We start from the raw sequence: 16,306 nt of genomic DNA, 5'->3' as shown, positions 1-16,306 counted from the left end.
AATAGATGACTTAATTCGGTTGGTCTGCTCACAGTGGCCTTTCGCCCACTGCGGGCAGATCAATCCTAAAGTGGAAAGTGTAATGTAAACCACAATATTGAAGCAAAATGTAGTGCAAATTCAGCGTTGGAATTTAATAATCTCAAGGACCCTATTACATCTAAGTACCCTCAAGTTTTGTGATTAGAATACAATAACTCACTCCTTTCTCCACGAAAGTTATAGTCCAATTACTAATATCTGTTTTGTAGCACTGTTAATTAATCATAGTGATCAACACCCAACATGTTTCGTTCTTCTGGGGCTATTTTGCTCTAATCATGAGAACTTCTTCAGGGGACCCACGTAATCCCACCACACCGAAACAACAAAACGTGGCTTCTTAAATCCTTATTGGGGATACTTCCCCCAGGATGACCCTCCTTACAACTGGAGATAGAAGAGAAAGTAATACAACTAACAAGGGAGAAAAAAGAGAAAGGAGGAGAGTAGCGATTAACACATTGTGTCGCATATCTGCTACAAAAAGTTTCAGAGGCACTTTTACTCTGCCTTCTACATGCTTACCATGCAATGATTAACTTTTTGCTCTTGCGCATGGGAAAGTTCGGGTGTCCTATTCCTGGACTTCTCTCTGCGGAAACAATATGGACGGTACCATTTTGAAATCTTCTTTTTTCTGAAGTACGTAGAAAAACCAGGACTGATTGCCCCACTCAGAAGGTACGTAGTCTGGCCCGATGATTGTATTTAACCTGCTGTTGTTCTTGTGCTTGCCCAAAGTGTTTGTTCACAATTTCTTGTACTTCCACCATATTGGCTTTTCATTTCTGTGCAGTCTTATAAGCAAAATAGCTTCTTCTCGTTCTTCCCAAGGTTCCCTTAACATGTCTAGAATATTGCAAGGCTCTCTCCCATAGAGTAGTTTGAATTGGGAATATCCTAGGAAAGCTTGGCTTGGGGGGTTTCTGACTGAGAACATGGTTCCAGGGTATCATTACATCCCAATACCTTCAGTCTGCCTAAACCAATTTTAAAGGTATTATCTTAAGGGTTTGATTGACATTTTCCAACAGACTGCCGGTTTGTGGACGATATACCAAGGTTTTTAAGGTCTTAATATTGGACATTTCTTTGACGTCTTGAATTAAGCGTGACATAAAGGTAGTATTTGTATTTTTGTATTATATTTGTAATTTATATAACATCTTAAGCCAAAGCGCTGTACATAAAATCATAAAAACAGTACAATAAAAATGAGAAATGCAAATAACATGGGGCAATCAGCCTTGTTAATCAGAATGAAGAAGATGGGACTTCAGTGATGCACAAAATAAAGAATATAAAGAAATAGAACGAAGAGAGAGTGGAGGGCATTCCAGTGCAATGGTTCCAATAAAGAGGAGGAACAAAAATATGACTGAGCACAAGGAGGACAAGGGACAACAATAAGAAATTGGGACAAGAACAGAGAGAATGGGATGTAGTATAGAATGAAACGAGAGAGGAAAAGAAGACAGGCACAAGGCCATAAAGAGATTTAAAGACAAGACATAGAAAGTTAAATTTAAGTCGGGAGTGAAATGGGAGCCAGCTAAGAGTAAGAAGAGACGAGGCAATACAGTCACGGGAGTCAAGAAGATAGAGAAGAAGGATAGAGGCGTTGAAAGCAGATTTCAGGGGGGCAAGGCGAGTAAGAGGGAGACCAAAGAGGGAAATGGAACAATAGAAGAGTTGCAAGAAAATTAGTGAGGAAATCAGCAGTTTAGTGGCATCAAAAGTGAAGAAAGGATGAGCTTTACAAATGTTATATAGGTGAAAGCGACAGGCACATAATGAAAGATAAATCAGAGTCTAAATAAAGTTCCAGGTTGCGAGCTGTGAGAGAAATAGGAAGTTGACAGGGAGTGAACAAAATAAACGAAGGAGGAAAAGGAGATGAGATTGTATTAGCTGGGAAGAAAAGTACCTCAGTTTCATATAATTTAGTACAATAAAATGTTCCGACATCCAAGTGTTGATGGCTTATAGTCATGTCGAAAGTGTGATATGGACTTTAGGAGTGAAGGATGAGAAGAACAGAAAGAGCTGAGCATCGTCCATGTAGAAATGGTGAGATAATTTCAGCCAGGGGAGAGGTATAGAGGGAGAAAAGAAAATGGCCAAGAACCGAACCTTGAGGAACACCATGGATAAGTGGGAGTGTGTCAGATGAGCACCCTGTCCAAAAGACCGACAATGTACTTTGGGACAGATCTGACCTGAAGCACGAAAGTCGGTAAGGATTTCTTTTTGCAATTAACCCTTGAGAAAAATGGTAATAGGTGCTTCAGCATTTTTTGTGTTATTACAGAGGCCTCTGGATAGCGAGTGGCGTAATACATAATTACTAGGATGTAGCGATTCGCTGAGCTTGGACACTTCTAAGTTGCATTACGTCCATTGCAATCCTTGAAAGGGGGATTTCAGTGATAGGTAACGGCTGCAATGGGGCAGTTGTAATATGTGGTTGCTTTATTTATTTTACAGATTTCACAAATTATAACAAAGTTCTTGATATCTGCAAAGACTCCTGGCCAATAAAATCTGGGAATGATCTGACTTTGAGTTTTTCCTATTCCCAGGCTTCCGACTGCCAAATGGGAATGTGTACGTTTGAGAACTACTCGCCTATGGCTCTGTGGGACAACTAGTTGTTTACACCATACACCCTCTGTGGTTTTGTCCCCTCGAAAAAGTAATCCCTTTTTAGAAAAAAGAAGGGACTAGGTTGACTTCCTCCCTGCTCTTCAGTAATGACCTTACTAAACGCCTCTGTAAGAATGGGATCTATCCTTTGAGCAAAGCTTAGGTCAGTTAAGGGTTAGTTAAGTTAGCAACCTCCTCTACTTCTTCAGGAACTTTCTCTACCTTTCTCTACCCAGGAAGGTCTGCCTCAACAAAACCCCTTAGTTCCTCGCTCTGTCTCTGTTCATTCTATTACTTCCTGTGGTACAGGGAAACGTTTTTCTCAAGAACCCCTTGGACCATCTTCTCTCCCTCTTTTATGGTATATGGGTTATTCCCATGGTTATATAGGAGGACTTTGATATCTCCATGGAAATCCGGATCAATGACTCCCGCCACAACCTCTAGCCCATATTTCCTGGATGCTAGTCTAATATAAAGTCCTGGAGGTGGGGTTAAGGTTAATCCCATAGGGATTAGTTGTCTCTCACGTGGTAGCATTACCACCTCCTTTTACTATGTAAATCAAATCCTATTGATTAATTTGTGGCCACTGTAGGGCTTTGGCTTTGGGGATTAATCTAGTAAATAATATGGGTCCCCAACCTTTATCAGTTGGAAGACATCCTGTACCTGGACCATACATGGAGAATCACGTGAAAGATGTGGACACTGTAAAGACATTTTCACTGTGTTGGTTATTTTAAGTATAATAAGGCCTATCTTTCCCTATAACTACGGGGTGTTCCCTACCTATTTTACTAACTGAGGAGCTCGTCAGTCCCTGTGAATGTCCAAAATAAGTCTGTCCAAATCTAACCTATCTGACCCTACCACTAGTATAACTAACTATGGCCAGAAGAATGACTCCCTTCTCCTGGTTGCTGTGTTATTAGCACAACTTTTTCTTGGCTTTCTTGTTTCGCTCAATATGCCAAGCATAAATAGTCTTTCGCTATCCTCTGGATTAAGTTCTGCAGTTCTTTTAGAGGACTCGTCATTTCCCAGTTCTCTTTCTCATAGATTGTTTTAGTTCTCTTTAGGCGCTTTCTCTCTCTCTGGCATAGGGTTCCTCTCTCGGATATTTTGATGGCTCAATTTTCTATTACTCTTCACCTCTTCCCAGAGTTCTGTTTCATGCATGAGTCTTAACTTTCTGAGCTCACGGGTCTGCACTCCCCAATTGTCTTTCTCTGTTACTATTTCCTTCTTATGCTCGGAATGTGGGTTGACCTCTCTTGGCTCTTCGCACTCTCTTGCTCATTCTTTGGCATCTCATCCCTTCTCAGTCTCCTCGGCACAGTTCATTGGAACAGCCCCAGTTTCTGGTTCTTGATAACATAGGTTCACTTTATCTTAAGGAAACTGATGATATTATGGTGTATTATACAAGTCCATATAGGCCATCACTTGGATGCGCTCCAGGGAGTTCCTCACAGGAATGGGAGCCCTTGTCCCCCAAAGGGGTTGTCTCTCTGCGTCAGTTTGGAGAAGGCTCACCTCCCTAGCCTTGCAGGGGAGAAGGGACGAATTCCCTCATTTCGTCACAGCAAATGTTATTCTTCAGCACCCTTGGATTTGGATTGGTTACAGATAATCAAGCTTTTGCTGTATATATTTCCTAATGCTTTGTGCTACTTTACAGAGACTATTCATTTTCCTGATAGAAACTGATTATGTGACGATTTGCGAGCACCAATGAGGACCTGTTTTAACTGGGTCACAGGTTTGCTCAGCCGGTATTGGAAAGTAATCTCCACTTCTTCAGTACTGAGTGCACTGAAGTATAGCTTGCGCCGCTGTGCAAAAGTGTTGAAACAAACAATGTAAACGAGAAAGAAACAGAGGCTTGAACTGATGGACTCGGTCTTAAAGTGGATCATGAACCCGACGTAGACAGAACAGAAACTAAGAACACCTGCAACTACTAACGAGCCTGAGAACGACAATATTTCAGTGGTCATTCAGAAAACCTGGTACCCGATAGGAACTGTATTACCAGGAGTGCACTTTTTAGTTCTATCTTTTTCCCACCACTCCCTTTCCCTAATGGGAGTGTTTATTGCAAGAGTCAAGCAATTAGGTAAGGGGACACAGTTAAACTAGCCCCAAACTGCAAAAACAACGAAAAACAAGTAGAGCTCACCCTTTGTCCTGGATTTACTGAGAAGGAGATGTTCTCCAGCACCATGCTCCCTCCGTCCATGTACTTGGCGGAAAGGTCTTTGACAGTCATTTTTCCCCCAGACGGCCAGTCCTGCTTTGCCTTCGCATACTCGTTATCGATGATGAGCACACTGGAAAGTTTGTCATCTTTAAACTCTTTGTGGTTTTTCTTTGGCTCTTCTTCTGGCAAGTCGATGAATCGAAAGATTCGGCTGACCGACCGCATCTAGAAATCAAAGCACAGGCCAAAGTAAGCATCTTAATGTGCAACTTTTTTATATGTCATCATTCACAGAATTGATTGTTATAAGTACTTGTAAGCAAGGAGAGAAGGTGATTGTGTGGCTGTCCTACTATTAAGTATGGCTGCTTAGCAACTATTTGTTTTCCTAAATTCTCCTACTGCGACATCATGACAGAATATAATAGCGTCCATAAACAATTTCTGTGATGTCATGGTCGAAGGGAGGTTCAGAATGTATCTGTTAGTATTTGTTTCCCCATTTTTCTCTTGTCTGTGGGGAGTGGGAATTTGGTATTTTGTGTGTGCTGTATTTGACGACTGATGCCTCCTGTCTACTCTCCCTGCAAAAGTGACAGTTGACAGAGTGGAGAAATGACACGGAGAGGGGCCATAAAAAGAATAACATTATAAATGGGTAGCTTTCGACAACATGGTGTATTTCAACTCGGACTTAAGAGTGACATCACAGAAAAGTCAAGCTTCTCTCTCATCATCTCTAAGATGGTTTCGAAGAGCTGTGTGAGATATAGTCCTGTGGTTGATAACTAACATCTATCTTTATATATAAAGCTGAATGTATGTGTGTGTGTATGTTTGTCCGGCTGTACAAATCCACACTGTTGAACCCACTGCTACCAAATTTTGCATGGTTTCCTCATTTGTCCGGGGTAAGATTGTAGTATGTTTGGATGCAAAAAATGCACTCTGTAGACACCCTCATTACTGATGTTCACCCTGATTCACTACAGTAGGCACTAGAAGGAGGCACAATTTGGAAAAGTGTCTGAAGCAAAAGGTTTGATGTGTTGGATATTGCTTAGGAATTTATTACTACAATAAACAGTTCTAAAGTGATTATTAAAGCCTTTTTCAAGGGAATTAAAAAAAATTCCACATTATTTTATAATGCCACTCCAAATATGGGAAATGACAAGGTTACAGTTTACTTACGTTCATTCACAAGAAGAGAGCACAATCAATCAATCTTTCTTGGACATTTACTCAAATGTGCTGAAGCCACTGAGTGACTGCAACATGCTGCACAGAAAAACGAACATCACTTGAAAAAGAGCAACTTTCTCCAGGGCAAATGAGATGTCAGAGCAAACTTAAGCAAGACTTGCTGACATGAGGACAAAAGCAACATCCTCCAGGGCACATGAGACACCACTCGATCAGGACACGGGCAACACTGGGTACCCCAGCTAGTAATCTTTATATATATTTGTGAAAGTGTGTTGTATGTTCGGGGTTGGCTCTAACCCCATAACAGTTGGTGGGCTTAAAATATGGCCTAAGGTCGGCATACCAGTCTGGGGTGTACTGGCGATAGTTACATTTGACTAACCCCACCCATTCACCCTGCACAGGGGTGGAGCGGGGTCCATCCCTGTGCTTTAACTATAGGTGATTTTGGGAGATTGCAGATTTTGCAATTTCTCAAAAATAGGAAGTTATGACACAATAAAACATGCACAATGCTATAGCAGACCCCCCCACATGCATGTCAGCTACAGACCCGGGCAACTCCGGGTGGTGCCACTAGTTATATATATTGTGCACAACATAACCAAATGAACTGAGTAACACTGTCTGCCATGAAAAAGTTTCCCTCTCGCAGGAAACCTATCTCTAGATACCCATTTCTTGCAGATAGCTGTGAAGAATTGCAGGGCTGATGGCAACAAGTGCAAGTGAAAGATCTAACAGTTTTGTAGCACTCAGATGCCCACAATTAGCCAACAGTCACAGTGAGCACGCCCCTTGAAATTAATTCCAACATTGGCACTAACTCTCACCAGGTGAAACCTGCCTAAAAGGAGTCCTGCGGGTTGTTATGCATTGGACATCATCATGGTTTCTAGCGTAGTAGTGTTCAGAGAAACATCTGACTTTTTTATTTCCAATATGCATTTCATATTTATAATAGGCTGCCTGCCACAAAGATGGGTTTGATGCGTGTGTAGAGGATGATCACACAGTTCCAAAATTATAACAAATATAACAGTCATTTCTTACTGCATTTCTTTTCACAAAATGTATTTTGATGACATCTGGATAATGTTGGTGGGGATAGAGCACCCAGAGATATTTAGAAGAAACAATACATATAGGTATGATCCAGTAAAACAGGCTGGATCTCAATGCAATAACAACAACGGAAAACTGCTACTATTGATTGATCATTTCAATTGTGCAGTCACAGGAATAAACATAAACCCACTTAAATGGACATATATACAAGAAGCACATTAACAATGCTTCAAATGTGCACTGTTTAAATGGTGATATCGTCGACATAAAGGTGTTTCGGCCTAGAAGAGCTGTATAGTGCAGCTTTGTGAGCAGGCCTTCATCAGGACGTGTGATGGAATGGATGGCAGTCCCTGGGTCTCTATCTATGAACAACAAATGGGAAGTGGTAAGTGGAACAATGACCTCAAGTAAAATGATAATTCACAAAGCTCCCATAGGATGCTTCATTAAAAAAGAAACTAGAAAACTCCCTTGTAGAGGAGCCTAGATCTTACCAAAGACTTATCCAGTGCAAGGGTAAGTAAGATAATCCATCATGGGTATAGATATCTTTAGGGCATTCAATGCGCCGTTGAGGGAACAAATGTTTACCTGTAACGACATATAAAGATCTGTAAGAGTTCTGTACAGATCGTGGTGCCATGTGTGAGTGAATGGAAAAATAGGTAAAATCTTACCTCAATTGGTAAGATGTGTCTCCTTGGTTCAAAATGATGGAGATACCCACTAAGAATAGTGGTTCCTATCCCAGATTGTCCAAACGTGACAGTATCTGTGTACGAAAAACGCACATGGGTGAGGACGAAAAGAAACTTTTCCATGTGCAACATATTGGTCTGTCGGTATAGTGAGGGCAACGTACTGTGCTATGCCCTATTTCATGGCCCAAAATCAGAGCGCATTAGGTTTGACTTACATTCGTACCTTAATGTGTTCGTCTGGGCTAGGCGAGGCGGCGCAGCGTCTCTGGGCACGAATGCCGTGAAAGTGAAAGGGTGGCCATGACGACCTTGGGTAATCAAACCCGTCGGTCATGTTGATTGGCTAGGCGGTGGCGCTCCCCTAGTAGGGCATCATCCGCCCACTAGCCAATCGTAAACTGCCACTGGGGCTCGAGGCTGCGGACCCGCTAGATGCGTACGCCTGGGGCGAGAATACTGTGTGCAGCTTGGCTAGCATAGTGCGCGCTAGTTGCACGTCAGCTGCAGAGTTAAAGGAACAGCATGCAAGCATCTAGACTTCACAGATGTGATGCCGTAAAGTAGGCAGAGTTTATGTGGTGCCGCCAAATGTTGTATGGGCCTGCACAAACGGCAGGAAAGCCTAAAGTGTGGGTACAAAACGTGTGGAAACAAATAGAACACATATCTGATCGTAATACAATGTGTGCAAATCTTAATGTCGGCAATGAGTGAATGTGTTGTCACGATCTAATCAACATACAAGGTGGAAGCGCGTAATGTGTATCGCAATGTTGTATATCGCAATGTTGTATACTCGAAGCCGTTACAGTAAAATCAAGTATGGCTTAGAATCTGCATTCAATCGGAACATGTAAATCAGTTTTGCATCAAATTTCAGAACAAGAATATATGCAGACAAAAATATGCACACGTTGACTAAAGTGCGAAATGAATATTATACAGTGCAACTTGCAACAACCAAATATATACATCATCGTTGATACTGTTTAGTCGTGTCTCATCATAAGACAAGTATGCAAAGCGGACAAGTTACGCTAAAGAACATGGTGAGAACAGGTCATGGGAATGTCTCAGTATGGAGAACCTACATTGAAAATAAAAATGTATAAGTAAAGGGTTGTTATTCCCCAGCAACAAAACCTCAAATATAGAACCCATGGTACCAAAGAGTGTAGGATCTGTGGAGGTCATCATGGAAAATTTAAGACGTTCATTTCAATTCACTGGCTGTAAAAGTGTTTCCATTCTACAGATATATTTAAACCTGTTCTGACAGTGTCTAGTTTATGGATTAACTGTTGCTTGAGTCTCGTCAGAGCTTTATCCCTGTCCCCTCCTCTTTTTTGTGGAGTAAGTTGCTGTATAATGATCCAGGAAATGTCATCATTTGTGTGTCCAAGTCGACTGAAATGGTCAACCAAGGGTTTGTCCAGTACCTTGTTTTTAATGCAAGATCTATGCTCTAAAATCGCTGTTTCACTGGTCTAGTGGTTTTTCCTATATATAGCAGGTGACAAGAGCATTGTATTCCATGGATCACAAACTTGCTGTTGCAGTTGGTGTGGGTCTGTAAAATGCGATGGTAATCCTTGTAGTCAAAGGGTTTTGTGGGGCTGATGTAGCGACATGCCACACAGGTACCACACCGGTAGTGTCCCACCACACTCGGGAGGTCCCACAATGTATTCAGTGTCTTAGTTTCTTCGATGTCAGTGTGAATCAAAGTATCCCTTAGATTCTTGTTCTTTTTGAATGCAAAAATTGGCTTTTTTCTCCCCGGTACCCTTGTTTTGTATCAAATGCCAGTGTTTGTTGATTGTTTGTTTGGTAAGATTACTCAGTGGAGTATATGTGGTGACACAGACCAATCTGTTCATTTCAGTTTTCTCCTTCGGTGTCAGGCATATGGTTCTGTCAGTATTCAATGCCCTTTTCTTGCCTGTCTAATAGATTTCTTGGGGTATCCCCTCTGCTTCAGCCGATGTTGTAGGCCATTGGCATGTTGCTCGTATTTTTCTTTCCTTGAACAGTTCCGTCTGATTTTTAGAAACTGGCCGTATGGAAGATTGTATCTAAGACCCTGGGGGTGATAACTCGAGAAATGCAGTAAACTATTGCGGTCGGTTGGTTTCCTGTAAAGTTCGGTTTGGAGATTGTTGCCTGATCTATAAATGTGCAGATTGAGGAAATCCACAGCCTGGTAGCTTGTTGAGGCCGTCTCTTGGGGTGCCCTCGTTGTCCCCCCCCTGTAGAAAAAAGTAGAAGGATGTTGTGATGGTGGGCCCGAAGACCTTGAATTACCACAACATTGCATTTTGGTCACAATGGACGTTGAAGCTCTCTATTCGTCGATACCACAAAGAGAAGGTCTAGAAGCTCTCAAAATTTGTCTTAACAAAAGGATTGATGTGACCACAACACCCACAGATTTCATCCTTGAATGCGTCAGACTTGCCATGTCGGAAAATGTCTTTCTTTTCAAAGATCTAGTATACCAACAAATCAAAGGTGTCAGCATGGGGGCTACCTTCGCCCCTGATGTTGCTAACCTGTATATGGCCCAGTATGAAACAGACCATATCCACAATGATCATAACCCCCTAAAATCACAAATACTCCTATGGCGACGGTACATTGATGATGTCCTACTCATATGGACTGGCACAGAATCTGATTTGGGCCTTTTCCATCAACGGGTGAATCAATGTAAAGATCACGTCCGGTTTACCATCGATTGGAGCTACCAGGCTGTGGATTTCCTCGATCTGCACATTTATAGATCAGGCAACAATCTCCAAACCGAACTTTACAGGAAACCAACCGACCACAATAGTTTACTGCATTTCTCGAGTTATCACACCCAGGGTCTTAGATACAATCTTCCATACGGCCAGTTTCTAAGAATCAGACGGAACTGTTCAAGCAAAGAAAAATACGAGCACCATGCCAGCGGCCTACAACATCGGCTGAAGGAGAGGGGATACCCCAAGAAATCTATTAGACAGGCAAGAAAAAGGGCATTGAATACTGACAGAACCATATGCCTGACACCGAAGGAGAAAACTGAAATGAACAGATTGGTCTGTGTCACCACATATAGTCCTCTGAGTAATCTTACCAAACAAACAATCAGCAAACACTGGCATTTGATAAAAAACAAGGTTACCCTGGAGAAAAAGCCAATTTTTGCATTAAAAAAGAACAATAATCTAAGGGATACTTTGGTTCACACTTACATCGAAGAAACGAAGACACTGAATACATTGTGGGACCTCCCGGGTGTGCTGGGACACTACCGGTGTGGTACCTGTGTGGCAAGTCGCTACACCAGCCCCACAAAAACTGTTGACTACAAGGATTACCATCGCATTTTACAGACCCACACCAACTGCAACAGCAGGTTTGTGATCTATGGAATACAATGCCCTTGTCACCTGCTATTTATAGGAAAAACCACTAGACCAGTGAAACAGCGAATTTCAGAGCATAGGTCCTGCATTAAAAACAAGGTACTGGACAAACCCTTGGTTGACCATTTCAGTCAACTTGAACACACAAATGATGACATTTCCTGGACCATTATACAGCAACTTACTCCACAAAAAAGAGGAGGGGACTGGGATAAAGCTCTGACGAGACTCGAGCAACAGTTAGTCCATAAACTAGACACTGCCAGAACAGGTTTAAATATATCTATAGAATGGAAACAATTTTACAGCCAGTGAATTGAAATGAACGGCTTAATTTTTCATGATGGCCTCCACAGATCCTACACTCTTTGGTACCATGGGTTCTATATTTGAGGTTTTGTTGCTGGGGAATAACAACCCTTTACTTATACATTTTTATTTTCAATGTAGGTTCTCCATACTGAGACATTCCAATGACCTGTTATCACCATGTTCTTTAACGTAACTTGTCCACTTTGCATACTTGTCTTATGATGAGACACGACTAAACAGTATCAACGATGATGTATATATTTGGTTGTTGCAAGTTGCACTGTATAATATTCATTTCGCACTTTAGTCAACGTGCGCATATTTTTGTCTGCATATATTCTTGTTCTGAAATTTGATGCACAACTGATTTACATGTTTCGATTGATTGCAGATTCTAAGCCATACTTGATTTTACTGTAACGGCTACGAGTATACAACATTGCGATATACAACATTGCGATACACATTAGGCGCTTCCACCTTGTATGTTGATTAGATCGTGACAACACATGCACTCATTGCCGACATTAAGATTCGCACACATTGTATTATGATCAGATATGTGTTTTATTTGTTTCCACACGTTTTGTACCCACACTTTAGGCTTCCCTGCCATTTGTGCAGGCCCATACAACATTTGGCGGCACCACATAAACTCTGCCTACTTCATGGCATCACATCTGTGAAGTCTAGGTGCTTGCACGCTGTTCCTTTAACTCTGCAGCTGACGTGCAGCTAGCGTGCACTACGCTAGCCAAGCTGCACACAGTATTCTCTCCCCAGGCGTACGCGTCTAGCGGGTCCGCAGCCTCGAGCCCCAGTGCCAGTTTACGATTGGCTACTGAGCGGATGACGCCCTTCTAGGCGAGCGCCACCGCCTAGCCAATCAACACGACTGATGGGTTTGATTACCCAAGGTCGTCATGGCCACAGTTTCACTTTCACAACGTTCATGTCCAGAGACGCTGCGCCGCCTCGCCTAGCCCAGGCGAACACATTAAGGTACGAATGTAAGTCAAACCTAATGCGCTCTGATTTTGGGCCATGAAATAGAGCATAGCACAGTACGTTGCCCTCACTATACCGGCAGACCAATATGTTGCACATGGAAAAGTTTCTTTTCGTCCTTACCCATGTGGTTTTTCGTACATAGATACTGTCACGTTTGGACAATCTGGGATAGGAACCACTATTCTTAGTGGGTGTATCCACCATTTTGAACCAAGAAGACACCTTACCATTTGAGGTAAGATTTTACCTATTTTTCCATTCACTCACACATGGCACCATGATCTGTACAGAACTCTTACAGATCTTTATATGTCGTTACAGGTAAACATTTGTTCCCTCAACGGCGCATTGAATGCCCTAAAGATATCTATACCCATGATGGATTATCTTACTTACCCTTGCACTGGATAAGTCTTTGGTAAGATCTAGGCTCCTCTACAAGGGAGTTTTCTAGTTTCTTTTTTAATGAAGCATCCTATGGGAGCTTTGTGAATTATCATTTTACTTGAGGTCATTGTTCCACTTACCACTTCCCATTTGTTGTTCATAGATAGAGACCCCGGGACTGCTATCCATTCCATCACACGTCCTGATGAAGGCCTGCTCACAAAGCTGCACTACACAGCTCTTCTGCGCTGAAACACCTTTGTGTCGACGATATCACCATTTAAACAGTGCACATTTGAAGCATTGTTAATGTGCTTTTTGTATATATGTCAATTTATGTGGGTTTATGTTTATTCTGTGACTGCACAATTGAAATGATCAATCAATAGTAGCAGTTTTCCGTTGTTGTTATTGCATTGAGATCCAACCTGTCTTACTGGATCATACCTATATGTATTGTTTCTTCTAAATATCTCTGGGCGCTCTATCCCCACCAACATTATCCAGATGTCATTTAATACATTTTGCGAAAAGAAATGCAGTAAGAAATGAATGTTATATTTGTTATAATGTTGGAACTGTGTGACCTCTAACCCTGAAGTTTTGGTTTTGTTTATTCAAGTATACCCACCTGGGTTTTTCAGGGCTCTGCCAGGTGCTCTAATTTTCAATCTTGTGTAGAGGATGGGCAATCATGATGTTGTTATGAAGGACAAACCTGACAATTTTGCATATGCATGCTAAAGAGTTCATACACTGATGTCTTCTTTCCCAGAAGCGCATGAACGGAGTGCATTTGGGTTAGCTGGTGGTGGTGCAGAGTAATGTGCACTCCACTTGCCATTGCAAATTACGTTGTATCCTGTGCACGTACTCCTAGTTACAATCTCATCAGAGCAGGAAATCGTTTGTGTTCTTGAGCTAATTAAATGTTTGCGTCGTGATGGCATGAAAGCTAGTGTAATACCATCCCATGTCACGTTACCCTTCTATCAGTCAAAGTATGTGAAACCTTCTGCGACATAGAATGCTGTGAGATCCAGCACATGGAAGAACCAAAGATTTGGTGCAAATCAAGCCTTGCGGCCCGGTGTACAAAGTGCATAAGCAGGATTTGGAAGTGATTGCTAGATGTCTCCCTCTTTTTTGTTTTTCCAGAGGGATAAAAATTAATTGTAAGGGAAGAAAAGCAGCTGTTGTTATCTCAGGTGCATTTTTTCCCTATGGCACACATTGTGTTGGCTTCGTATATCATCAGTAATTCCTTTTCAATCTAATCAAGTGGGAGTTCCCACTTCACAGCCTTCAATGTTTTCTCAGAAGATGTTTTAAAAGTCAAGTTGGTTAGTTGTGCACTCGTTGTAGTTCTTACTTCATTTTTCAGACTCTGCCTTGCACTGCGTTGGTTGCTTCAAGTGCCATAGTTACAAGAAAATGTGGACCTTCCCTACAGTAGCACACAGGCCATAACCAAAACCTGCCAGTGGAAAAAAAGCACGACGGGTGAACAGTGACCTTTTTTCAGGCTTTGTTCTGCTGCCAGGAACATTGATTGTAAAATTAAAGGAACCTTTAAAAACAAACCCTAGCCAGTTAATACGCTCAAAACCCTTATCTGAGCTGTATGGTATCTAACTCATAAATCTGCACAGCAGCCTGAAGGGAAGTTAAAGGAAATGCAGTCAAATGTCTCTACAGAGATTAACTGCAAATTTAATTTCACTCTAGATTGACTGTGAAATGTGGTAAAATGTGCAGCAATACTATGCCTGCTTCTTCTGCCAAGTGCTAAATGAGGCCCCCTGTCCAGTGTTTCATACCTTAACACCACTCTCAAGATCGGACCAAACAGAAGCATGCTGTGCTAATCAAAACCAACAGCCATCACTGGGCCAAATGCCCTCTGGACACACTCCAACAATTGAGTGCACAACCCAACGTTGGACATCCTTGGGAATCTTACAATACAGGGTGCATCATGGACCTGGATCCAAAATAACCTTTTGTAATGAACGACAGAAAAACGAATTCTGTCAAAGCATGATTCATTCGAGATGGCAGCTCGACTTTCAATGTTAATCCCTCTTGCATTAGCACACAGCTGGCTAGGGCTGATGGGAGTTGTAGTCCGGGACATCTGGGTTGCAAAGATTGCAGACCCCTACTACAAGGGATGTAAAGGTGTTGGTGATGCCGCAGAATGCACAGAGCCATTGCTTGTGTGCTGCACCAGTGCTTTTGCTTAGCGCTGCCATCTTGTGCTGGTGATTGAACCACCTGTCAAGCATAACTATGAATGAGCTGTCTTCGAAATGAAATGATGTAACCACATATTCAACACTGCACAGCCGTGCTTTAATGTGAGAAGCACAGGAGCTCAGGACTGGGTTGTTCGTCACAGAGTGCGGTATGTGTCTAAAGAGAAATCAGCCACAGTGTTAACCAAACTGCTGCTGGCTCAAAGAAAAAAAATACACTTGCAATGCAAAACTGCAACACCTGCAGATTTGCCGGGGAAGGCTGTGACCGGCGGCAGTTGATTTTACACTGAAAACTACACGGCGCCTCGTACACACAAGTGCTGAAAATATGGTTCCGTCTTTATGGTGCCGACTTTTTTGGGGAGTCAGCTGGCATGTTTTTCTGAAGGCCATCAATGGGTTGGAGACACATTTTTTTACACTTGGCTTCCTTTATGAACCATGACTTCATCACACATTAATTTCCGAATGTCCTGATTGTCCTATTCAGTAACCCAGATTAATGAGCACTCCAGCTAATATTCTTTTTCTCATCTGGCCGAGTAGACATTTCAAGGTGAGTCTGTTAAATCGTCTTGCACATTCGCATAACAGTGGCATGCTTCCGGCTCTACTCGTTTCCCTTTTTTCCTGTTTCAGTGAAGGGTCTAACGGGGAACGTCAAACCTTCATGGTCGCGGTTTGTTGGTAGGACTGTTGTTAGATAGGGGTTGAAGCAGTCTGAGTACAAAATAAAACCCCACAAGCTAAACAGAAGGGCTGACGAGAAGGAAGGTTAGACGCCCACTCTTCCCTGGTGCTCCAAGTTCTCTCGGGGGCCCAGTGTTGTATGGTCGGGCTTGGGTCACCCGGGCCGTGGAATAAAGACGCCAGTCTTTATGGTTAGCGGGAGTGTCTGCCCGAACGGCAGGAAGACCTCCCCTTTTATTGAACCAGTGACGCGGCCGTCACCTGACATTGTGCCGGCACAAACACTGTAACATCCCTTTCAACCTTCCTCTTAACATGAACATTCCTAACAGCAAACATTACGGTACAACATTACTC

At 42.3% G+C, this 16,306-nt stretch overlaps 1 protein-coding gene across 1 annotated transcript in view; it reads right to left on the bottom strand.

Moving 5' to 3' along the window:
* The window catches only part of CFTR (CF transmembrane conductance regulator), a 1,072,657-nt gene that overhangs the window by 108,671 nt on the left and 947,680 nt on the right, over positions 1–16,306 (bottom strand). The window contains exon 22 of the mRNA XM_069627944.1: positions 4,874–5,119. Within this exon, the coding sequence (XP_069484045.1) occupies positions 4,874–5,119 (246 nt within the window). The remainder of the gene's footprint in view (positions 1–4,873; positions 5,120–16,306) is intronic.

Source organism: Ambystoma mexicanum, chromosome 12 (genome assembly GCF_040938575.1).
Source record: "Ambystoma mexicanum isolate Mex_15411 chromosome 12, UKY_AmexF1_1, whole genome shotgun sequence".
Classification (NCBI taxonomy): domain Eukaryota; kingdom Metazoa; phylum Chordata; class Amphibia; order Caudata; family Ambystomatidae; genus Ambystoma; species Ambystoma mexicanum.
This window is presented reverse-complemented; position numbering and strand designations above follow the sequence as displayed.